Source organism: Platichthys flesus, chromosome 7 (genome assembly GCF_949316205.1).
Source record: "Platichthys flesus chromosome 7, fPlaFle2.1, whole genome shotgun sequence".
NCBI lineage: Eukaryota > Metazoa > Chordata > Actinopteri > Pleuronectiformes > Pleuronectidae > Platichthys > Platichthys flesus.
Genome location: NC_084951.1, coordinates 11915431 through 11942454, shown reverse-complemented (window position 1 = coordinate 11942454; position 27024 = coordinate 11915431). Strand labels below are relative to the sequence as shown.

General features: G+C 40.2%; 3 protein-coding genes across 3 annotated transcripts in view; 2 read left to right on the top strand and 1 right to left on the bottom strand.

The window, feature by feature from the left end:
• Nucleotides 1-1631: 1631 nt before the first annotated feature.
• LOC133957042 (taste receptor type 1 member 1-like) lies at nt 1632-6870 on the top strand. The gene is made up of 6 exons (XM_062392465.1): nt 1632-1816; nt 3139-3439; nt 3530-4255; nt 5034-5240; nt 5601-5721; nt 5942-6870. Exons 1-6 carry the CDS (start codon nt 1632-1634, stop codon nt 6868-6870), a joined length of 2469 nt encoding a protein of 822 aa, XP_062248449.1.
• A 7066-nt stretch (nt 6871-13936) lies between these two features.
• On the top strand, nt 13937-14998 carry her3 (hairy-related 3). The gene is made up of 4 exons (XM_062391550.1): nt 13937-13990; nt 14097-14192; nt 14283-14364; nt 14502-14998. The coding sequence occupies exons 1-4, from the start codon at nt 13937-13939 to the stop codon at nt 14996-14998; spliced, it is 729 nt and encodes a 242-aa protein (XP_062247534.1).
• Nucleotides 14999-18067: 3069 nt separating this feature from the next.
• Nucleotides 18068-27024, bottom strand: part of LOC133957392 (probable G-protein coupled receptor 153) — a 32978-nt gene continuing 24021 nt past the window's right edge. Inside the window, exons 4-6 of the mRNA XM_062392936.1 lie at nt 25507-25696; nt 22817-23001; nt 18068-20683 (exon numbers count right to left, since the gene is read on the bottom strand). Coding sequence (XP_062248920.1) covers nt 19844-20683; nt 22817-23001; nt 25507-25696 — 1215 coding nt within the window. The 3' untranslated portion in view covers nt 18068-19843. The remainder of the gene's footprint in view (nt 20684-22816; nt 23002-25506; nt 25697-27024) is intronic.

Genomic DNA, 27024 nt, shown 5'->3' with positions numbered 1-27024 from the left:
AATTCTTCAGGCTCCATGATTCTATTGGTATATTTAATTTTTTTCTTCCTTTTTTTCTTTATGATTTCTTCTTGTAAAACTGTCAGAAATGTGTAATTTGCAATCAGAAATAGCTTTATCTGTATTAGTTAATCATCACATACAACATCATTGTATCATCCACACATTTTAATAAACCCCTTGAATCAATGTGCAACCAGCAGAGCAGCAATTGTTATGTGCCCACCTGTACCCATATTACTTGTATTATTACAGATTTTAACCTGACTGATGTGAAATCTGTGATTGGATAATTTGATCGAAATAAACCACAATCCTTATATCAGATTTATTTGGTCTTAGCGTGGTGTTTAATCTAGGATACATATTCTGTAAATAACATCTCACACCATGGGAATGTAGATTTTATTTACATACATGTATTCAATGATGTAAATTTTACATTGAGATTTATTTATTTATAAATGTAGCCTTAGAGCTGAACAATGGTTCAGCCATATTGCTGACTCATCTTTAGATATGAGCCATTAACCTCAACTTCCAGGACATCACCCTCGTCTAGGAGGAATTCAAATTCTGGTGATCTGTCGCGTGGTTGCAAATGTTCCTCTTTCAAATATGTGGTGTAGAGACAAATTATAAGAGGAGGTGGCCTCTGGGAATAAACAAAAGATACTAGGTTAATTTCAATTACTTTGTGTAAATTAGCTTATGACAATATTCTGTTTTAGGGATAATATTAAATAATTCTGATGTTACTCTGGACATGGAAATTGTATTAATATAGCCTGTATTCACAAATCACAATTTGTCTCATAGGTCAAATTGTGATTTGTGAATGCGGGCGATATCAAAAAAGTGTGATATCCTCTGTTCTTAACCCTCAACAACAGTAAGGAAAAACAACAACAAAAAAAAAAAAACTTTTAATAGGGTAAAATCACGTAGAAACCTCAGAGAGTGCCGCATGTAGGGGTAACACTCCCAGGACGGACAGAAGTGCAACAGATGCCACATGTAATGGAGAACAACATTACACACAACACAACACATTTCTCTCTTTTATTTCTTCTACGAATAAAGAAAAATAAAATCTAGACACTAATGTGCGATGTGCTTTCGACTGAAATAGTTGCTGCTGCACTGCTAATGTGCTCCTCATGCTTACTCTTCTGTGTACAGACAGTGTTAGTCTTGATATTTCCACCATGACATCTGCAGGTCAAAATTAAATCAACTTACTTCTACTCCTTGATGACCTATGTTGTGCTCTTTTTGCATCAATCCTTAAACCTTGGGGTTGATATAGACAAATTTTATGGGAAACAGACAGATTACTTTTGTCATACTAATATCTAACAATAATATCATATTGATATGGGAAGGAGCTTGGTTTAAATAACTACCATCTACCATTTATCTATTCCTGGTAGAAGCATTTCCCTCACTTGGTTGTGAGACCCTGCGAGTATTACAGGAAGTCTGGGCAGCAGCACTATAAAAGCCTTTGCATACTGATTTGTGAGTTTTCCTCCTATAGGCATGCAATTCCTTGCCACATGGAAATTATCAGTGGCACTTAAACGGCTCCAGTGTCTCATAACTCAGATTGATAAATGATGCATGCAATCATGACAGATGTTCTTGTTTCTCTGTGTCTACTGGGCTCTCTTCTACACGCCGCCTCGACTCATTGCTCGGTCCCAGCCTCGGAGTTCCAGCTGGAAGGAGACTATCTGATAGGTGGACTTTTTGATATTCATTACCTCAGCACCATTGATAATCATGTCCGACCAGAGGCCATCGACTGCTCCAGGTGAGTTTCACAATGAATTTGAATGAATATGTTACGACATTGACACTAATGGAGAACGTTCAGGGTAAAAGACATTTACCTTCGCCAAGGACATTATATGTTCAGCCCTGTTTGCTGGTTTGTTTGCTGGTTGGCTTGTTCGTTTGTCAGCAGAATAACACAAAAACTCTTAAATGGATTTACACCAAATTTAGTGGAAGGATGCAACACAGGTCAAGAAACAACTTACTAAATTTTGGGGGCGGATCCAAGCTTTTAGGCGGATCCTAAATTTTCTTTTACATTGCAAGCTTGATTGTATTTCGACATTTACACCAAAATCACCCGGGAGTAAATCATCGATCTTGTACGACCAGGCCCCTTTAGGGAGCTGCTTTCTATGCATGTGTGAGATTTGGTGTGACTGGATTTAATTTGAGGGGCCGAGGTATGCGCTCTGTAGAGTGCCATTCCAGTTTATTATATTGTCATATATTTTATTATAAGTAATGGCAAATGTTAACTTCCTTTAATAGTAAAGATATGTTTGTTTTTGTGATAACACTCCACTGTACACATCTCAATAAAGAAATAAGTTGGCATTGTGGGAAATGTTACTTTTCTCTGTCAGAGTCAGATAAAATGACTGATGTCACTCTAATGCCTGTTGTTCCACAGCTCGTCTTTACTTTTTCACTTACCCCATCTTAAAAATTCTTCAGGCTCCATGATTCTATTGGTATATGTAATTGTTTTCTTCCTTTTTTTCTTTATGATTTCTTCTTGTAAAACTGTCAGAAATGTGTTATTTGAGATACGGAAATAGCTTTATCTGTATTAGTTAATCATCACATACAACATCACTGTATCATCCACACTTTGTAATAAACCCCTTGAATCAATATGCATCCAGCAGAGCAGCAATTGTTATGTGCCCACTTGTACCCATATTATTTGGATTATTACTGATTTTAACCTGACTGATGTGATATCTGTGATTGGATAATTTGATAGAAATAAACCATAATCCTTTTATCAGATTTATTTTGGTTTTAGCGTGGTGTTTAATCTAGGATACATATTCTGTAAATAACATCTCACACCATGGGAATGTAGTTTTTCTTTACAAACATGTATTCAATGATGTAAGTTTTACATTGAGATTTATTTATTTATTCCAGTTTATTATATTTTCAAGAGCTTTGTAACATGAGATCAATAACTCTAGCTAGTCTGTAGCGCCCCCTCTCTGTCAGGCACTGAAGCAAAATTGTTGCCAATAGGGATCTCTGAAACCAAACTAAGAGCGCTGAACTCCGCTGCTGTCTGTTCTCTGTCCGCAGTCAACCCTTCCTTCTGCCAAATTATCGAAGGTTTCAGTTGATGAGATTCGCCGTGGAGGAAATCAATAACTCAACCGAGCTGCTGCCGAATGTGTCTCTTGGCTATGAGATGTTTGACCACTGCTCAGATACACATAATTTCCCAGCCATTTTTCAACTCATGTCAGTCGATGGCTCGATTGAATCTTGGGGTGAAACACACAAGTCCAACGTGTCCGACGTGATCGCAGTGGTCGGTCCTTTCACTACATCTCAGGCCCTGGTTGTGGCCCCAATGTTCATGGTGGATCTCGTTCCTGTGGTAAGTTTAAATCTAAAGTAGGATTGAACATTACATTTGAGGATTTAGTGTAGCTGAAATTGATTTATTTAATTGTTACTCTTTTGGCAGGTCAGTTATGGATCTTCTAGTTCTGTCCTTTCAAAGAAAGCTATATTCCCCTCCTTCCTACGCACAGTCTATCCTAATAAAGACACCATAACAGTTATTGTTAGCATTCTGCAACACTTCAGCTGGCGCTGGGTGGCCTTCCTTAACAGTGACACTAATTTTGGCATAGATGGACTTGAAACGTTCTTAAATGTGATTGAGGACTCTGAGATCTGCCTGGCGTACACCAACGTTCTCCTTGAAGGAATGAATTACTCCCAAATGTTCAAACAGATAGAAGAACAGAATATAAACGTTATTGTTGTTTTTGCTCAAAAACTGCATGTTGAAGCTCTCATCGAATCAGCGATACAACTGCATATCTCAAACAAGGTGTGGATAGCAGATGATGGATGGGCCTTAAACGAGCAGCTCCCCAAGAAGAAAGGAATCAGAAATATTGGAACCGTGCTCGGAGTGTCTCAGACAATCGTCGGGATGCCTGGTTTCAATGATTTCATCTCTTCTTTTAAAAGCCACACTCAATGTGGAAATGATGGGCAGCAGACCTTTTGTAATCAGGCTTGCAACTGCAGTAGCCTGAGTGCCGAAGATGTCATCACAGCAGACCCATCTTTCTCTTTTCCTGTTTATTCTGCTGTGTACGCCATTGCACATGCTTTACACAATGTTTTACATTGTGGAGCCGGCACATGTAATGACAGCACTGCAGTGTACCCTCACATGGTAAGTATACAAATAATCTCATAAAATATGTTTTGGGTCATTGATAAGAAATATCTTTGTTTTGAAAGTAATATAATTTAGTAAATGGTAATAGTAAAAAACTGCAAAATTAAGTTTTGAATGAAGTTTCCCTCTTCGCCATGGGCTGGACCAATGTAAATAGTTGACAACAGGTCAGTCAAAATCAAACAGATTCATATTTAGTCCAGCTTGTTTATTTGCCACCAACATTAAAATTCCACTGTACAGTTTTCTGGTGAAGCAGTGGTTTTGTTATATCCACCAGATGATTGACCTGATTCTGTCAGTCCTCAAGGTATAGGATCCTCCTGCTCTGGTGAAAGACGGACGAAGTCAGTCTGATCAGGCCAGACAATGAGACGGAACGTTTAGACCACAAGCCGACCCTATAGGGCCTTTTTTACACAAGTAATAGATCCACACACTCTACATATGACGGCAAAAACTCTAATTTTATGAAACATTTTACTCAATCTTTAAGCAGATATTTGTTGGGGTTTGTCTCTTATATCTATCGTCACCTGTACATTTTAATCTGTTTATATCCATCAAAACTCATTGTCCATTTGTTTTGTGTGATTTCCACCCACAGTTCTCTTCTTTCATCATGATCACATTATACATGCAGAAGTCAAATAAAGTAAAATAGAGTTAGATGGGCAGCTGTCTGATGGGAGGCCCACAGTGTCAGACTGGGAGCTGCTCTGCAGGACTCAGTGCAAGTGATGCTCATCTGATATTTGTGTGTGCACATCAGGTTCTCGCTGAGCTGAAGAAGTCAAACTTTACGCTTTTAAATCGAAGTGTTCAGTTTGATGAGAATGGTGACCCCAAGTTCGGATCCTATTCTATAGTTTTCTGGAACAAGAGTGGTAGCGCACAGGAGATCGGCTTTTATCATGTCCACCCATCGGTCAAGTTTTTCATAAACAGCTCTGAAATAGAGTGGTGCAAGGATGGAGATGTAAGTAGATTTAATAACTGCTCATGTGTGATAGAATAAGATGATAAGTTCTAGGTTGTTTCACAAAATATCTGTTTTGTTTCTCGCTCTTTCCACATTTACATGTGCAAACATCCTTAGTTTAGTATGTGCAGTATTTATTATTGAGTGCACATGTGTACAAACTTTATTTCACAATAGCTGTTTATGTGTCTGTGTAATCTACAGGCACGTCTAGAAATTGCCTATTAGGATGGTTACATTTTATTTATACTTTCCTGTGTATGTTTGTGTGGAACCGTCACTGCATTCGTTTTGCTTCACTTCACATTTTATTCACTTATATTATATTTTCATAAGTCAAATATGCATCCTGTACAGGTGCCAACTTCCCTGTGTTCCCCAGAGTGCCCTGTGGGATATGTAAAAAAGTCAGATGGAATCCACAAATGCTGCTTCACTTGTCAAATCTGTTCGAATGGAACTTATGTCAACAGGACAGGTAAATAAAGCTTTATAACATTTAAATGGACAAATGTATAAGCTTCCTGTTCAACTCTTAGATATTCCTTATGGTGAATATGTTAAGCAACTTTGAATTAAACAAAATCCTTGTCTTAGCAGAACACACATTATGAAATGTAAAAAATGTAAGAAAATGAAATGTAATGTAATGAAAGAAAACAAATATCAACAAATCGTCCCTCTCTCTTGTTTAACAGAGGATCCCTACAATTGCATAGACTGTAAGGAGACAGAGTGGTCTGCAGAAGGAAGCACCTCATGCACCCTGCGGCTGGTGGAGTACATCCCATTCACAGACAGTGGGGCTATACTGATCATGTTCGGGGCCTCTGCCTTGGTGGGCATCTCACTCGTCATGTCTGGTCTCTTTGCTGTGAACTACAACACCCCTGTTGTCAAATCTGCTGGGGGACCCATGTGCTTCCTTATCTTAGGCTGCCTCAGTTTGTGTAGTCTCAGTATTTTCTTTTACTTTGGCAAGCCAACTGTTTCTTATTGTATCTTGAGGTTCTTACCGTTCTTCTTGTTCTACACTGTTTGTATGGCATGCTTTGTTGTGCGCTCATTTCAAATTGTTTGCGTTTTCAAAATGGCTGCCAAGTTTCCCAAGCTGCACAGCTGGTGGATGAAGTATCATGGACAGTGGCTGGTCATCACTGTGGCATTTGTTGCTCAGGCACTCTTAATAACCATTGGCTATTCTACCGCTCCCCCCAGGCCCTACAATGAAACCATATGGTACCCAGATAAAATCATACTTAGTTGTGACTTCATGAATGAATCCTTCCTTGCTCCTGTATCTTTACTTCTATGTCTGTGCTCACTATGCTTTATTTTCTCCTACATGGGGAAAGACCTCCCCAAAAATTACAACGAGGCCAAAGCGATAACGTTCTGTCTGCTGCTGCTGATCTTCACCTGGATCATCTTTGTCACTGGATACCTGCTTTACCGGGGAAAATACATCCAAACTATTAACGCTGTGGCAGTGCTCTCCAGTCTCTACTCCTTTCTGTTGTGGTACTTCCTGCCAAAATGTTACATTATCATTTTCCAACCTAAGAAAAACACACAGCAGTACTTCCAAGCTCTTATTCAGAACTATACCAAAACTATAAGCAAGTAGCCGACTGTTTTAAATATGTACTAGCTGACATGACAGAAGAACTTGTTATACAGCACTTATAACTTGGCTTTAAAAAATATATTTTATGGTTTTCTTGTTCACTTTTCAATCATCTTTTTTTCAGATATCTGTGCCTATTTTATCAAGGGGTTTATTATGTAATGTATTGAAAATAACAATATTAAATTAATTTCAAATCAGGATACACCATTATAAATCTATGGCACATTAACTGCAAGTTCGAAATGTTGGAAAAATGTTCCTAATCAGAAGCTTGAGAGCTTTTACTTTCGGTACAAGTTAAAAATAGCCATCAGCCACATGGGACGTCAAACTGCTCTATCTCTCACATTATTAAATATTTATTTAGATCAAGTAGGCCATGTGATAAGCCTAACTCATGTGTATTGGTTTACTTTACAATATTTAGAAGTTCTTATTTCTGAATATCTTTACCCGTGACACTATCATGAAGTTATCCATGTACATTTGGTTGCTAGTGAATTATTGTTTCAACATCTTTGGACGTTGTGTCATTGGAAGTTTAATTTGACATTAAGTCTCTATACTTTTGAATATAATCATGTACATGTACAGTACTTTTATTGATTAATACAAATATATGACATGGAACGTGTACTGCCCACTCAATAGTTTTTCTAGTTGGTGTAATTCAAATTTCACCACATGATGGCACCACCTCACAGTACCACTTCAAACCACAGCTCCTCCCTATGCAAATCAGACTGTTAAGCCTTATTTTTCTGTGTATTTGTTAGGAAAACAACAAAGTGAAGAACTGTTGTTTGGTGGTGGTTAGCCTACAGGTGGGTGTGACACGATTTTATATGTTGAAGCTTTTGTGCAGAATATGTACACATGAGCATTTTATTCACACTGTTTAAACTTTTTTTGTTATCTAATTTTAATGTGTCACTTTAATTGATTCGATCAATTGTAAAACTAATTCGATGAGGTATAAGATTCTCTTCAGTCTTACAATATGTGCTTGCATTTGTGGGGGCCTGTAGTTGTAGTTCTTCACCAGTATGAAGATGTTTAAACTCAATTCGTCAAAGTTTATTGCTGCTCATTCATTTGTCTGTAAAGAAACTTCTGATACGTCTCATTATACATGTGTGAATAAAGTCAATGGTATAGACTTCCACTGTCTCCCTCTTATACACAGTAGAATCTTTTTGCTCCTTCTCAGAGCCACATTGGTGATGAGATACATTCTCACCGCACCGTGAAACACAATCTTATTGCTGGACATTGGATGTTAGCACAGTATGAAATTGCTTTATACACATAAATCAGATAGTCAATTTGCATCTGCAAAGTTTTGGGGTGTGCAATATGGCCAACAATTATATTAAAATGAAAATGTTCATATTGGTCTATACTAATAATTATCACAATCAAGTTCGTATTTTTATTTCTTAATGTTTAAAGACTCATTTTAGCTGAGGGAAGTTTTGGTTTTAAACTCTCCTTCATGGGCAGAAGATGAAAAATATTTTTCAAATCGGAGGTAGATCAAATACGCTTTTATTATATATCACATTAACAATATGTATTGAACATTTGCCATTTTGATATATTGTGATAATTTATTGGTATTTTAAGTGGGTGTGTGTGTCGCCAAGGTTTTTATTGCAAGAATGTTAATTTGGTTGGAAATATATTTATTGTTAGTTTTTGACTTCTGTTCCAATATTTATCCAACATTCAGTTAGTTTACCTGTTGTCGTCCATGATACATTTTTTCCATGTTTGTAGTATATGTCTTGTATAAATACAGAGCATCATCCACACTGAGGACCTGTGACAGTGTGGGCCGGTGACATCCCACCACTTCCCTCTCCCCCCGAAGTGTCACGCCGTGCAGCTCAGCGAGACCGGGGCGCACATATCAAGTGAAACGGAAAAGGCCTTACCACAGGGGGTATGTGACCATTCCAGAGGGTAAATTGCCATTTTGTTGTAGCCATTCAGTTTCCTGCCGAGGAGAAGGGGAGGATGGACCGTGAAACTAGGAACGAATTGGTAAATAGTGCCACTTAGCATGGCATATGGCGCGTCTGGGGAGCCGAACGCTGACACCAACAAATTGACAATTTCATACCAATTTCACATCACACTCACCACACACGTTGTCACGCCGATTGTCTTATTTTGCTAATTCACCTACATTTGACTTGTTCAAGATCTGCGTGATGCCCCAGTGTTTGCTCTGGGTGATTAGAATAAGATTATTTAAAATCACAGGTTGATATATAATATTAATTTTAATATATTTTAAATTTGTAAAAATATCTGAGACACTATCAAAGTAGTATCTAAAACATGTGTGTGTTCAAGAAGCAAACAATTCAACATTTTAAGGATTTGTTATGGTCTTGAAGTGGCTAATTCTGCTGAGGGGGGCACATATTTCTGTTTTACAAAATATGGAGCGAGGAAAATCGTAGGAACGCCCCATGGCTTTTCACTCGTACCTTCCAATTTTCCACGTTGGCCAGATAAAGGGAAAGGCCTGGGAAAAAACTTGGCCACCGACTGGTTGTTCCTTTTATAAATAATTGTCTTCTTTGGAACCAATAGATCTGCCTCCATATCTCGCCAAACTTCAAATAACCCGTATAGCGCTCATTTCCACTTACATAGATCAGTTGTTGTGTTGAGAATTTTTCAATTTAGGCGCAACTCACCCAAGTAAAACAATATTGCCCTTTCATGAGTGAGCTTGAATGTCTTTTAATTTACTCACTGTTAATACAAGCCGTGGTGACAAGTGCTCTGGGTTAATTTTTAGTCATGCACCATTGTGCCAGTGGTCTGTAGAGACTGACCCTGTGCGTTAAAAGATGGATCTCCTCAATCGGTCTGCCTGTACTTCACAATCATAAATCCATCAAGCCAAAACTAAAATCCTGAGATGAAGTATATTTGGAAACTTCTCCAGCTATACTCCATCCAGTAGAAACAGGACGACAGGTTCGATGCCGCGCAGAAGTAAAATGCAGGCCATGCTGAGAAAAGACTCAAGATTTTCCATTTAGGTTTGTTTTGATGTGCTTTTTAATCTCCAAACAAACGCTTCATTTCCACGTTGGTCATATGCCTGTTGTTTTACGCACGGCTAAAGACAGTGCGCCGAGGCCTGTTTATTCTCATTCTAATCTCACTCAAGTCGTTCAGAGTAAATGGCAGATGTTTTGCAATTCAAGGCGCATCAATGCCCATGCGCTTTAGTGTTTAACAATGGCGCGCTCCTTTTGTTAGGCACTTGTGTCTTTCAGTTCAGAGCTCGACAAAGGCTTCATCCTCCAGCGAGTTATAAAGTTACTTTCCAGTCAGTTCATTTCGGCCCTTGAAAAAACCTTAAGCGATGTTAATGTGCACCTCTGGTCTTTTCATGCGGTAACCCCGGCACACACAGGCAAACAGTGGCCATTGTGTCCCCGAACCAAAGTAAGAAGTCTTTAAATAACCCGAGGAGCACTCCATAGAAATTCATGATGCTATTTCTATTTGATGTTTGATCAGAGCTTCGCCAACAGGCCCGTCGCGTGGCTCTCCAGACAGTCCTGTCCATATTTATAATATTTCCAGTGCACATGTCCACGTATACCTGCTGGTTTTCAACTGTGACCTTGTTACGCACAATGCGTTTTGGTCACACCAGTGGTGCCTCGGGGCCATGTGAAAGGAAGGCGGTTCATCGATTTGCTCCGCTCCCGGTGAGCCAAATTATGGGCCTGTGTTTGCATATTTTAACTGCGATCAGCTATGATGTCCAGACATGGAAGGCCTATAGCTCAAACCCACTGCAACGCACGCACTTACAAATTTAAAGATGTATGTTAGAAATATGTTCAAACTTTGGTCAGTTTTAACTATAATGCTGCACAATAATAATGTCCTGCAGCATTACAAACATTGTAAGGTGTTGTTATTAGAATGCGTCAGGTTATTTCCAATTGCTTTAGATAATTTTAAGTTTATATAAACGTTCATGTAGTTGGATCGTGGGATTCTTTGTCATCTATTGTTATTCTTATCCACCATTACCCACCTATTGTTTTCCTCTGAACTCCCCTAAATGGAAGATGTAGCCATCCACTGCATTTCTTTTATCACGGGCCACTGTTTGGTGTGGGCCTATAACCATTGGCTTGCAAATGCCTTCGTTTCCCTCGAGGCAGAAAATAGTTTATTGCAGTAATTGCATAATTGCTTCACTAATTGTTGTTAACAAGTTCCCCAATAGTCCAATTATTACAGCAGCAGTGACGGGACCCCGCCGGCAGGCATCCATGACAAAGGTCCGATTGGGTTAATGAATGACCCGGGGCTGAAAAGTGAAAGTGCAGTGAAAGCCCCGAGGCTTTTTATAAACATACACTTAACTTGTCCTTTAATGGCACTTGCATTATTACATTAAATTGGGACACAAGTTTCTCGTTGCGCCATTCTCATGGATAGACGAGGACACAGCGGCCTTTGAGAGAAGTGATGTGGTATTGGAGGGAACGTGTTTTAAAGTCTGTCTCCATTCTGTCACAGTGAAGAGCAGGTGATACCTTATTAAATAACACCAGTCCCTCGTGTCACTCTGCGAAACCAGCCCTCTCGCCTATATGGCAGCCAACACTAATTGAAATTATACCGAGTAATCAGCGGTGAAATCCCTCCTCTGAGGCGCAGAATCACCAGACAGGCGACTGTTGTGATGCCACCACTCCGCGCTCAAAGCAGCGCTCCACGGTCTGCTGTTAAAGAGCAGGCGTGAAAACGCACACAATGTGGCGTAGAGACAGGACAAAGGCCTCCAGAGAGATCACTTACACCAGGACACCTCGGACAAATTTCATACCGATTAAATGCTTCAGAATACAACACCGCCACTGTGGCTTGCAATGTTTCGGTACATTTTACGCAATTATCGTACGACACGAGCCCAGCATGTCTGCACTTCATGTCAGGGACATCAGATCAACGACGTGAGGCTGTGATTTAGGTCTGTGAAGCCAATCAGGCTCTCATCAACAAAAACGAAAACGAACAAAAATCGAAATATCCTAAACATATCACATGTCTCATACAGGTGATTAGTTAAACTATATAACCATAGGATAATACTTAAATGATTAATATTATAGACCTATAATGGGGGGAACAAATCTATATTTAAATCTGCTCATTTAAAGTTGTGAAATAAAGTTCTGCAGCGTGTACAGGAGCTGTAAGCCATGAAGGGGATTTATTAGAGCAGCTCTGTTTGTTCACTTTAGAGGTGGAGGGGAACTATTGATGCCCACACGTTTGTGGTCACAAAGCAGACGGGAAGAAAAGATCAATGGCGCACCATTATAAACTGGCCTCTTTTCATGGGCGCTCTCCCCAGACTGAATACAAATACCCCTCCTTTAGAAGCAGACCTTCAGCCATTTTAACACACGCATTGTGTAAGGAATCATGCAAGAGGACTTGGGTGACATGGTTTTCTCACTGGCCATGGTCATGATCTACACCGACTTCATATATCTGGTTATGGAAATGAACAAGAGACAGTAAATATAGTTGATAGGATACAACTAACTGTTTTTTGTATCAGTAATGGCTCATCCAATAAGAGGGTCAAGTGTGGGTCTTAATTCCCATGCATTATCTGATGGTCTGTGTGCGCGCACATGACGCGCAGTGGACTGCAGTAAGCCCATAGTCAACACATTGTTTCAGCTGCGATGACTTTCCCAAGCCTTCAGTCCTTTCAGGGAGCAGTGTGGAGAATCGGGAGGCGAGGGAGCGAGGACAAGGGGCGGCCCGCGATTCTCCTCGGTGCCTCAGTGCGCCTGGTAAGAAAACAAAACCTGGAGACGCACAATGGCCTAAGGATCTTTACGTGTTGAACAATTTTTCCAAACCTCACGGTTACATGTTACGTGTTAGTGTATACACAAAGTATACTTGCACCTTTGCCTCAATTAAATAAGCAAGCTTAACTGTTAACAGCCTGGCAGTGTGCAGGTGTAACAGTTTGACAACGTGGTGACCAGAAAATCGAAATGCGGTGTGGACAAGAAGGGAATTACCACGGTGCTGCCTTCGAGCGGGTGGCGTGAAACTCCTTTATAAAAGAGGCAACAGTGAGCACGCTGCTCTCCAACAAGAACCATATGATCAGCCATTATGTTTATGATTTATACGCTTCTCTGCAGGAGTTTGCCCCACACGTTGTTTGGTGGATATTTAGACCTATATGCTTAATGTAACCGTTATATAATTCACTGTAAGGCCAGAAAAGGGACGTGTATTAACTATACATAGGCAGGTCAGTGTGCTCTAAATACAATATAAAATCAAATCCTGAAAAATTATTAAAGCAACACAAGATAGATGGGTGGATAGATGGATGGATGGATGGATGGATTGATGGATGGATGGATGGATGGATGGATGGATGGATGGATGGATAGATAGATAGATAGATAGATAGATAGATAGATAGATAGATAGATAGATAGATAGATAGATAGATAGATAGATAGATAGATAGATAGATAGATAGATAGAAAGACAGATAGGCAGATAGGCAGATAGATAGATAGATAGATAGATAGATAGATAGGCAGATAGATAGATAGATAGATAGATAGATAGATAGATAGATAGATAGATAGATAGATAGATAGATAGATATATAGATTCAATTATAATATTCATTCATTTCAAGTACAATTTCTAAATATCTCCTTTAAGCTTTTTCTCGGCCATTGAAAATTAAGCTATTTCATCTCCAGCTTACTGAAGTGATGTGGGTGACACTAACTTCCCAACACAATGGGAATAAGTGGTGGAACATTGAGTCTAAGTCTTTGGTTGGTTTTGGCTGTCAAATGACGCCAGTGTTCCTCATGTGAGCGCATGCATGAGACTCCAGGCGGGACTATGTGCATTGAGATGTTAAGTGGGCGAGTCTCTATATAAGGCCACTCAGTGTCAACTCGTGCGCCACAGAGGGAGGACAGACATTAAATCCAAGCCAGAAACAAACAGGATGGTGGCGACAACAGATTGCTCGGAAAAGTCCAAGCCCATCACTGGAAACAAGGTGTGAAGAGCAACGCATATGGAAGAAGTGGATTTCAGGACAGAAAAACGAACTTTCTCTCGGGAGTGTTGTGTGCTGTATTAATTTTACCCGTTTCTTTAAACAGGTATCCAAACCACTGATGGAAAAGAAACGGAGAGCTCGCATCAACAAGTGTTTGGACCAGTTAAAACTGCTTCTTGAGAGCTTCTACAGCAGCAATGTATGTGGTGTTTTTTTAAACTTTTATGTACTACTTAAAATAAGTGATTATTGGAAGAAATTTGTCTCAATGCTTCCCTCCTTCACGCAGATTCGAAAACGCAAACTGGAGAAGGCCGACATCCTGGAACTCACTGTGAAACATCTAAGGAACCTCCAAAGGATTCAGAGCTGTGAGTTAAAAACGTATTCTTCCAGTAGTCAAATCAAATTTGCCGACGCTGGGCCAATTAAGGATGATTTACGCACAGCTTTAAGCAGGATTTTAAGCATAGATCCTGACCCTAACATGTCTTTCATTCATTTCCAGGCTCTGTCGGTGCCTCCAAGTTTTCAGATCACCAAACCGGCTTCCGAAGTTGTCTTGCAAACGTCGACCAGTACTTGATCATGGCGGACACCTTGAACGGGGGCGACCGCTGGATGGTATCGCAGCTCTCCAGTAAACTCAGCCGCTCTCTGCAGGGACGAGGGCAGGTCTCCAGCACCATGGACAGCGGCCTGGTCCGCGCTGAGGCCCGGATGGAGGAGGAGGAGGAGGAGAAGGAGGAGAAGGAGGAGAAGGAGGCGCTGAGGCTCCTTCCACCTGCGGCTGGACCCGAGGAGGGAATCACGGCCAGATCCAATGTACAGAAACTCAACAGCGCAGGCACGTCTCGTTTCCCACCGAGTGAGGAGGCACGACAGTCCCGTGGAGCCAAACAGGCTGTCGGTGTTGAAAACAGTCCCAGTCACAAGAAGCGTCTCTCCGTCAGCCACAGGAATGAAGCAGCGCACAGCCAACACAGTGTCTGGAGGCCTTGGTAGAACCGATCAAATGTAGTTGAAGCTCGACTGCATGTTTATATTTGCACTGTATAGATTTTCACAATTAGCTTATTTAGGTAAAACCGTATATGTTCTATATTTTCCTAATAAAAAATGTCAATATAAAGAACATGTCTTTGTTTTATTAAAAGTTCGTGATAGATGTGCACGTGTGGAAAGGAGGTGTTACAGCCTAATACTGCATGAACTAGATTCATTGGAAATCATATGTGGGTTTAAATATTGACTTCATATTTGTTTAAAAAAAAAAAGAAGAAAAACGACCGGGAGTACCTGTGCCAGCTTGAAGAAATGGGTTGGTATTGAGATGATCTTAAAATGCATATTAAACTGAAAGAAGATGCCATGATAAGTGATATTTTTTACTTTGGAGAAGTGGGTCCATTTTCTATTTTGTGGTTTGGCCAAAGTAGATAAATACATGGACTTAAAACACTCTGAATTATTAAGAATTGTTAAACCTGGGAGACATTCATTAATAAGTATTCGGGATCATATTATCATAAGTTTCTAACCCTAACCCTAACCCTGATATTATCATATTATTAAGTGCAATGTTTTAAATGTATCCTCCAATCAGGTCATCAATAAATAATTGTGCGGCACTGATACAGAAAATAAAGAACGAAATCTAAAATGCAGTTTCAAATCAACTGGGTATAGAAAACCTATACATCCAAAAATGATTTGGATATAAATTCATGATATGTCCTTCATATTCCCAATAATTTGTCCCAATAATGAACAAAACCATTTAATATACAATCAAGAAATAATTGTATGGCGCTGACACAGAGACAACGAAACATAAAATAACCAGGGGAATGGGTTCAGCCGTCACGTCGTCTTTTCTTCTCAGCTTTCACGCAAAAGCACCGAAACAGTGGCGCTCAAATCAAATACGTGTAGAACAAATGCAACAATTTTCTGCAACAGGCTGCAAATTACACGCCGAGCTCCCTTCTCCGTCTCCCGTGGACACGCAGATATAAAGTGGCCCGTCAGAAACCAACGAAATATATGAAGTAACCTCATCTTTGCGTCATGGAGTGCTAAACCAGTTTCATAAAATTCATCTTCATCTCACCTTCCTCTTACTTTCTTACAACCTCTACCACCCAGTTTAAAGTGAACAGTTTTCCTCCACTGTTTTGCAGGGATGTCACAAAGTGGAGCAGCTCTGCAGAGGAAGGCACCTGACAGCGAGGAGAATCGCTCGAAACGCCCACAACTCTTTCAGACGCTCCACACACACCGTGGAAGTGCATGGGGCGCGCGCTTCAGGGGCAGTGCAGGAACCAGCCAGGGCCTCTAATTTTGTTTTACCCTATGAACAACTAAACTCACAGCTCCAAACCCCTCATGATAAGTTGAACTGTTTTATTACTCCAGCTTTTTCTTTGGTCTTGGTTTTATCCAGGAAAAAGTAAAGCCGTTCTGAGAGTTTCTATGAACTCTCCTCATCATTCGTTAAGTTGCCTAGATTGGTTAGCCACAAGAATAGCAACGCATTTAATTGCAGAGAAGCGAGGGGATGGAGAGAGCAAGTTATTTGCATTAGATTGGGACCAGTCAAGCGCTCCTAAGAGAGCAGACTTGGATGAAGTGCGCTCCTCTGTCCTCTGCTCCTCAGAATATGTTTTTTCTATGTCACATATATCTCCTGATGACTTATTAACACAAACCATATGTGACGCTCCCAAAGACTCCTGATTAACCGTGACTCTCTCTCATACAATGGAGCTGGCCAAGTATTTCCCGCGGGCAAGTTCCATCTGGACCCACAACACACCATAGAAATCTCGATTGGCTCCAAGAAAGCGCTTGAACCAGCTCACCGCACTGCACCACACCACCGTGCTCAGAGAGTCCTGTCACATCTGACACTGAGGCATCGATAGGAAACTATGGTCTCTGTAGAGAACAGACCCCTACCAAGGCCCAGCAGTGCCCTCTTCAAACTACATTGACTTCTTCAGATCCGGATCTTTATTGCTTCAGTAATGTCCAGGGATATTTTTTGGTAGTTCTATTTTTCTGGTGATTTTCTCTAAATCTTTTACATTTATTCCGTTTAATTTCCAAGACATTCCTTTACATTTATTTATTTTTTTCAACATACTCAACTGTCAATTTGCAATGATTTTTCAATATCTTTGGTAATTTCTGGAATATTTTGATGAAAATTTCCTGGAAATGTTTTTTTGTTAGTGTTTTTCCATTAACGTTTTTCTATGTTTTTTACAGTAGCCCAGACCAGACAAACCAAACACCTTTTGAGTTTTTATGACAACTTAAGGCTACCATAGGGTGTCATGTTGGAAGGGGAGGGTGAGGTGAGGAATAATCAGCTGCAACATGAAACCTCACCCCTAATTTCTACACACGCCTCCGCTGCCCCCCTCTGTTCATGTTTTACTTGGTGAACACCTTACATTTTGTGCAGTGTTACATTATTTGCCTTGATGTGTCCATGTTGACATGAAACACATCTCAGTAGGTTTGCTTAGCTAGTAACTTACTAATAACCGGGCACAAAACCTACATGGCTCATCATCATTCCCTCCCTCTTTCGAGGAAAATGGTAAGAATAATAAGTTGCTCTCACTGAAACTACACAAATTGTCAAAATTATAGATATAATAGATACAACTCATGCTATCTATCTACATAATCACCCTCCTGCTTAACTGCCCACCTACCTATACCTACCATCCATCTATGGATGTCAATCTAAGTGTTTACAGATGAAGGCAAAAATAGAAGTTGGTATGGAACTACATTCAAATACGTTTTTTATAAAAAGGAAATGACCATATCTCACTGGGAGCAGGATATTGCCAAAATGAGTGAGACTGAACTAAATTAAATCTCAAATCACTTAACCTTGGTCTTCACCTAATGACCTGCCTTCATTCTTTATGCAACCTTGTTGACCGTCGTGTTGCGGTGAAACACCTGGAGGGAAATAAATCTGCATCCAGCAAAAAGAAGGAGAGAAAGTCATGAATGGAAACGCATTCAACACACACTCTGATGCATCGTCTTGTGAATTTAATCAGTCATATCTTTTTATAACCAAGTCATCATTTGCACGAGAAAATCATAACATTTAATATCATTCATATTTGAATCATAAATCTTTGAATATGTTACAAAATGATACTTTAAAATTGTAAACACAACAAAATGCAAAGAATCTATGACAGAGCAAAGTTTGACAGGGGACTGTGGTGTTATGCTGCCAAAGAAATATACATTTCTACTAACTTGTCCAATCAAAAAGGCTGCAATGACAGTGGTACAATATTACATGAGAATTCAAACTAAACATCTAAATGACACCTGATGACTGAAATCATATGTGACAAACATTATTATCTGGATGGTAACAGCAAAAAGTTTCATAAATAATAAGCTGTCAAAGGGGACATTTTCATTTCATATTATCTTGATACTCTTTGAGACTCTACATCTTATTTGTGCAAGTACATTCGTGATCGTAGTTAAAGTCAAACTCAATGTTGTTTCTGCAACTTTTAGTGATGTGAAATGAGCCCAATTTCTCTCCAAATTTGTCTTTATACAAAAGTCTAAACTGTAATCGTAACTGTAACTGTCAGATGCTTACATTTAATTGACATTATTAGGTAGGGCCAAACAAATCACAAAAAAACTTCCAGAACAGGACCACTAATAGTCTCAATGTAATGTCCTGAGGTAAATGACCAAATACAATGCTGTCAACTCCAAGTCATTACACTTCATTTCCATTCGATTCACAGGGTTCCTTACAGTAACATGTTTGTGGGTTTAGACACCAGCATCACGTTATGCTACATCTAGTTGGCCTGGAGGCTGCGGCTAAAGACCATCACTGGTGCTTTTCTAACATGCTACTGAAACAAATGGCTGACGAGCTCAGTTGCAGAGGATAAAGCACCATTTCCAGTTCTGATGTTCTGATGTGTGAATACGCAATGTGGCGAACAACTGTTGACATGAACATGTGAATAATACGAACTGTGGGGAAATGCTCTAAGTAAAAGTCTCATTAAACAATAAAGAACACCGAAATCATAAATCAAACCTCCTCCATATATACATGACACGATGATCTTCTATTAAAACTGACTTCACATTTTCATTAAGAATCTCTGGGGTCACACAGTAAGATGTGAAACTAAAGAGTTTGGGATAACCACTCTCAGTTTCTTTTTCAACATAGGGTGCATTACAAAACTTTTCATGTGCAGCAAATAATAATGTGAATAGATCAAAGAAGAGCGTAGATGAGCGGTGTTCAGGGAAAGTTTGGTTTAAAAGCAAATGTGTCCATACAGCAAAACACAAAACCATTACAGGGCCAAATAAAACACAAAGTGATTTTTTCAGTTCAAAGTGCAAAAAGAGAAAAAAGAAAGAAGAAAACCCCCACCCTAACAATTACCTCCCCAGATTATTTCATTAGAAACAATATCAAACAGCAAAAACAAGATGTGGGAATGTTCACGCCATTTAAAAACAGTTTCCGTGTGTCAGTGCTGGAAACAAAAAGTGTCCTCTGTTGATATTCTGTGAGGTGAGAGCTGAATGATGGGATCATTCAACCTTTTCACCAGGCTACAAACTAAATCTACATCAGGTCCATTCAGAAAAAACTCCAAAGGCCAATTAGCATAACTGAAGCCTATTTATCTGTGGTAGCCTCTAAAACAGTGGCACGAGTTAAAAGGCCAAAATGATTCACTTTTCCATAACCACAAATGTTCAAGTGGTTTTCAAGAGGACACCTTTAAAAGAACAAAAGGGAAAACGTTGCTTTTAGGTGGTGGAGCCGACCGAGTCAGACTGAAAGGTGATGTATCCTGAGGACGATGCCGAGGGTGTGCTTAAAAAACTGTTTGTGCTTCCTTTACTCTCTGCCTTGCTCAGGTGCTTCTGATGCCTCCAGTCAGCTCCAGGCCCTCCTCCACCACCTGTCCTGGGCCGACAGGTGGAGTGTCCCGGAGTGTGCTGGCTGCGCCCAGGTGAGCCCACCTCACCCTGTCCTTTCGTGTCCCGCAGGCGCTCCCGGTGACCTCTACTGGAGCCACAAGCCACCGGGCTCCTCTGTCCACCGGGTCTCTCCTGTTTGGGGGTACCGTCGGGCGAGTGGCTCCAACTGCTGCTCCTTTTGTATTCTGAGAGTCTCCTGAGCGCCTGAGGCTCGCGCTCAAAGTCTGTGAGCGGGAAGTGAGGCAGGATGACTGTGTGCTGCTCGTACACATTGGGGATGAGAGAGATGGTGGACTTGCGCCGCGGGCTCTTCCTGGGGCTCGGCAGCGGCGTCTCGTCTATAAAGTTGATCACCTCGTCGCGACTGAAACACAGCAGCTCGTCCTCGTAGCGCTCGCCGCTGCAGACCACGCGCGGCAGGTGCTTGAGGGAGTGCATGCTGTCCTCAGATCGCCGCCGCTTGCGATGCGGGTGATGGTGATGGTGGCTCTCCTCGTGGTAGGAGACCAGGCTGTTCCTGCGCCTCTCGTGGCGCGGCAAGGTGGAGCTGTAGTGGGCACTCACTATCATGTCCTCGGTGGAGCCCCAGCGGTGCAGGTATGAGGGGATCCGGTCGCTGGTCCACATGTCGGTTTCGTCGTGGGAGTATCTTCTTGTAGGGGGCACCTGGACCCAAGACACAGACCAATCCTGTCAGTCAGTAGATGTGTTTGACAGAACACACAGGCCAGCATTTGCACTCCACAGTAAGTAATGCTATGTTACGTTATCATAGATTCACCTACATTATAAGCTACATACAAGATAGTACATGTAGGATTCTTCAAGGTTATGGGCCGTAAGTGCCACTTTGATACTGGGCTGTAATTTGAGTCAAACAGGAACCCCAGATACCTGCTTTTGAGTTGATGACATTTATGTAGATCAGTGAAAATCTCTCTCTCACCATGTTCATGTTATTTCAGAATTTATCCTTAGCACCATCGTTCAGTTAATGTGTTTCTGGAAAATCCTACATGCATATGAGCTGTTATCAAAGATTATAAGAATTGTATTAAACAGTTTTTTAGCAAATCCCTCAGACTGACTGTTTTTCATTAGCAGGCTTATAACGTCTCCATTATTTGGAAATTAAACTGAAATAGTAATTGATATTTCCCTACACGTTATACTCACATTCCATTCTGTTCTGACAACTATGCAAGAGAGAAAGGGTTTGTCAAGGTGACGTCAAGAGCCACAAGATTGATATCAGCCTGCCCCCCAGTGGCGGCTTTTGGTAAATGCAGATAAACAAAATGAGACAACAGACGATACAGTAGCATGTGAGTGTGTTGGGGGGGATGAGAGGAGCTGAACAGCAGAGGGCAGCACAGGCATTAAAATGGAGGAGGATGCAGGACGGACTTGGCAGGATGGAGAGAGAGAGAGAGAGAGAGAGAGAGAGAGAGAGAGAGAGAGAGAGAGAGAGAGAGAGGGAGAGAGAGAGAGAGATACTAACAGCTAACATGCAAATAAAGCCAAAGAAGCTTTATTCTGCAATCAAACCACTTCAGAGGTGCAGTAGCAAATCACAAATGGAGGTGCTATTTGATAGTGATTTGATTTTTGTTCGGCCCATGTTCTGACTGGGCCTTTAACCCCCGCCCCCAGCAGCCACAATAATAACCTGACTGTATCACTGATGAACTCCTGACACTGAAAAAAATGCACCTCATTTGTTTCCCAATCACACAGCGGTGGATAACAAGTGATACTTTGCAATCAGAGGGATCTAATGTCATGAATAGAGGCGAATCGGACACAAAACAATGTATGGAGTGATGGTTTGACGTGATGGCAGCTACTGTATACATCTCTGTTTCCACTTTGGTCTTTGAAAGGTTCATCGGAATGGTAGAAATCTGGGGTGTTCACCAATTTCACTTTTGTTATACTCAATAGACAATGTATTGGAGTAGATGTAATTCCTTGGGCTGTGCAGAGGCAACGAAAGCCCTTCGCTTAGTAGTTTATGACAAAGATGACACAGTGTTAAGATGCTCTGTTGAAGTTAATACTGTGTGGGTTGCATCAGTAGTTTCTAGAGTTTCGGTTCATATTAATACCACAGTCTTCCAGGCCAATACCAGCAAGATTTCCAAAAAATCTTCTTAACTTTTTTAATCAGACAATTTCATTCAGTCTGATCCGATATCTGATTTGGGGTCGGATTTGACAGCTTATTGAGTTTAATCAGGATTGAAAAAGTGTCTTGTTGTATTGTCTCAGAAGACTGTGTGTTAGCACAAGCTTGGGTGTGAATGCAGGCTGAAAAGGAGAATTTCACAGGTCTGCATTTGACTGGGATGGATGCTGGATCCAATGGACATAATGCTTATGGGTAGAACATGAGCAGATGTTTGTGGTCCTGAAACCTTAAGGGATTCCTGAAATGTAAAAGGTAAGTCAGTTACTAAACTCTTACCCTCTTACAAGATAAAAATGCACTTAGTTGCATGTAGCTCCATGGCTAATATACATCTTGTCTAGTTGATAGATAGACACATGATCTAATAACATGTTGATGGAGCTGCACGATGGTCATATTTACCTAACAGTAGTCAGTAAGAGTGTATTTTTGATTCATGAGACAAAAGAAAAGAATAAATGGCATATCTGGAAGAGGTAGCATCACAATATGCAAGATACTGTAAAGGCCCACCGGCCATTTCACCATGCACATTAGCAATGAAGTATCATTTAGTAATAATTCAATTGATCAGGTAAAAGAAATGAAGAAAATCAATGAAAATATACCTGCAAATACTGCATTTTATCTTCCTGTTGTTCCCTCAATGGATACCCTTGCAGAACCCCCCTTTCTAAGGTTGAGAACTCATACTTGGCATTACGGTCTACCGTCACGATTTCAGGCGCCGAGCTATAGTCATATGGTCTGTCATATATTAAGTCGGCATGAATTCCTCCATCTTGGCTGTTTTCTGCAAAGTGCAGAAAAGCACGGGCGTCAGGATTAGAGAGCAACGGACTCAATAGACAAGACAGACAGACAGACAGACAGACGAGTAGATAAGAGAGACAAGTTCAATTGTTCTCTAATTTGTTGTGTTTTCTTACGAGCCTCCTCAGGAAAATGAAATTTAGATTAAAAAATGCCACAAAAATGCCCAATAATTAAATTGAAATGCCACAGGTTGGATCTGAATTTAGAAGCAATGCCAAATAGTCACCAAATAAGGTTAAGTGGTCTTTGTGCATAAATGAATACTCATAGAGTTTGTTTCCCAGTAATGCATTGATGTTCATTCAAGATCAATAGGAGATGGGTGTAAAATGCTGATCTGGAGGAAAATGTTGGGCCAAAAGATGGAGGATGAGACTAGCTATTTGCACAGGCAGCTTGCATGCAAAGTCAGTAGCTTTGGAGAAACAGGAAACAATCCTTATACATACAACTGTGATGAGTTATACATGGCAAGCCCTCTGGAAAGAAACAGAGAACTGGCAAGTGTTAATTTTCACATAGAATATATGGATATATCCCCTGTGTTGTTTTATGTCTCCTGCTGGACATGGAGCAGTTATTGGGGAGGGTGTCAGGAGGGAGAGGGTCAGAAGGTCCGGAAGGTTAGAAACAGGGGAGAAGGGGTTCAGATCAGGTTGAGTTTAAACAGAGCCAATAGGAGAAAAAGACAGATGGTTGATACTGTCATTAGTTTGCATGAACTGTGGCGATCTGGTCGTAGACTGCGTCCACCAACGTTCTCATGATTATCATGTGACCTCATTTTGGGACGAATTTTGTTGAAGTGTCTGTGATTCCATGTAAAACGTTTTTCAGTCCCTTTGGACACACACTCATACTTCTGTCAGGAAGTCTTTCTTCCTCTGCCTCTAAAAATACACAGTATTCTGACGCCTAGGTGTGAATCCATATTACAAAAATAAAAGTAAATTAAAACAAACAAAATAAATCATATATACAGCATGTATATTAATAATTGATTTAAATCTATTTCTGTATTGTTTCGAGGAACAGCTTGGCTGCATCCCTTTGTGACTTGAGGGAAATATGACCATCATAATGACATGAAAATGCTTTTCAGCTTTAGTATATTTATTCAATTTCACTATGTAACTTATCTAATACATGGGAAAAGTCCCTTTTTATTATCATCTCATGACAGGGTATTCTAGAGGAAGAATGTCCAGTTTAAATGCATTGGAGTGAAAAAGAACAAAAAGTACCACACATGTCATTTGTCACACAATATATTCCCAAAGCATTTTGTTAAGTACACACCACATATAAAAACACATAGAAACATATTTGACACATCAGTTTCATCACCTGATAACCGAGGGTCACATGACAGGTCACCAGATAACAGTTGACCACTGATTTCAGTACTTAACCTTAAAAACTACAGAATTTACAATTATTTATTTAAGTAACTTGCACAAACAAACAAAACGTTAAAAAGCTGTTATTATAAAATGTTAAAATCATGCCTCTAAATAGGCAGAAAGTGTTTAAATATGTTCTTTATTAGATTCACTTAGATTAGATAGTTCAGTGCGCATAGGTGTTGATAAAACCCAGAAATTAGAATAAATGTCAATAACTTCGAATAAAAGATAATTTTAACTCAAATAGTTTGCAGATTTGTAGTATTTTAATGCATACAACCTATCGTGGTAACTCCTTTGTTCAGTCAAGCTAAAATCAGTGAGACTAGCAAATAGTGTTTAATATTTCCATAAAAACAAAGATGCAGAATCCATTTTTCTTTATTGTTTAACTTGGGAGAGTTTGATTGATTTCACTGAAAATAGATGGCAGATTGTAATTGCACGGCTTAATGTTTAAAACAGCAAGCAGTGCAATCACAGACGATGAGGGCGTGGAGCTCCAGAGATCATGGGGGCTCCAGAGTCAAGGGGTAATTTAAACCTGCACCATGAGCTAGAAATCATGGTGTTATTTTTATATCTCATATGGAGAAACCTGAGATAAATATATAATGTATAATATTTTGCTCCTTTCAATTTCACCTATACAACTGCTCCCTAGGCTAAGAGACAAACTGTTCAGGTTAATAAATCCCATTTGTCACTGTTATTCCTGTGGCATAAGTCAGTCCAGATGAGTTTACGACACCATTTTCGGTTTCCAGACATTCAATTCCAGAGCCATGCCTACAGTCTTTAACCAACAGCTTTTACTCCTGCTATTTTATACAAAAGTGTCTATTATATAGGTCTACTACAAAAATAAACAAAATCATCTTAGGAACGCCCTTTAGTCAGCCCACTTTGTGTGTGTTCTCATGGAGCAATCGACTGGACAAACAGTTGTTACTTCTGTCAATACTCCACACTGAGCTGTCTTGGGAGATAGGAATCATTCACATCATCAGGTGAGGAGGAGGAGGAGGGGAAAAGGGAAGGGCAGGGCAGGAGGCTGACACCGGACAGTGACTTACCCTCATCCACATCATCGTTGGACATGATGGCGACGCACTTCTCCCACACCATGCGGATGTCGGCACGATAGCGGTCACAAGCCCAGATGAACATGGGCAGCAGGATGGACTGAGCGATGGAGCACCACAGCACACACAACACCATCCAGTTGTAAGAGCGGTCGAACTTCAGACTGGCAAAGCTCACCACCTGCACAGTGTCGGGAACAAACCATAATCAGCTGTTATAGTCTGTGGTGAGGACTTAAGACTGCTTACTAAAGCAGCTTTCAGACATACACTGAACTCCGGATATTTCCCTGAAATTATCTGGAAAGGCTGTATGTGACAAATGAAAATGTCAGTTACATTACATTACATTACATTACATTTCATTTAGCTGACGCTTTTATCCAAAGCGACTTACAATCAGTGCATTCAACCCCGAGGGTACAAACCCAAAACAACAAGAATCAAGAAAGTACAATTTTTTCAAAAATAAACCAAAACTACAAAGTGCTATAAGTAAGTGCCATTTAAGTGCTACTAAATTGTTAGTTTCCAAATTGTATCAAGGTATAGTCGGTTATTCTCCAGAGTTTCTCCTGCCTACCCCCTGGTAAGAGCTCTGGATAATATCTGAGTGAGCCCATGTCAGAACACAGCAGGAGATTCTCCCGAGGGTGGGGGTGTTGATGACGTTTCTAAAGCATGACAGATGCAAAACTGTAAAAAATAAATACATACAATGAAGAAAATGCAGAGGACGATGTCAACTTGGAAAGACGACGAGATTTGAGAGTTCTTGGTCATTAGAGCCGATGTGCAGTAAACTAAAATCTGATCTCTGCAGCGGAAACGTATGCCTCCTTCATCACCCTTCAACTGAACGCTCTGGAGATTTCTATGTTGTCGTAATCGTGTATGAATCTCCTGCTGCGTTGTTATAAAACTCCAGAGAAAGTCCGAACCGACTTATGTGGACAACTTCAGACTTCATGTCTGAAAACATCTTATGTTCAATTCCAAATACCAAAAATCCAATGAAGAAACTGAAGTGGGCTAAAAGAAAACTTTAGTAATGATTGAATGAATTGTTCTGACAAGTCAGTCAACAAAAGAGACCAGATCCGCAAAGCTGCTTTTCATCTAATGTGAAAACAACACACTACCTGCATCTTTTCACGTTCTTTTAAAGATGGTGATAATAAATTAAACAGATCGTATTTGTTTAATAATGACTCCTGTTGTATGCAATCTGGGTTGGGGATTAAGGATTACATGTAATCCGGATTATATTATCTGATCACCAAAATAAATGACTAAATTCAGCTCAAATTACATTACAGTAAAATAATTGTCATTGTAGCTACATGAGGATTACATGATGACTTATAATTACATTTTGAAAATACAACAATTTAAAAATTATCAAACACTTTGCAAGATGACCGAGGCTTCAACTAATGAAAAAAATGTGTCAGTGTGACCGGGTATGACTGTGGTACCGAGGTTCAAGGTGAATCAGCTGCTGTAGAA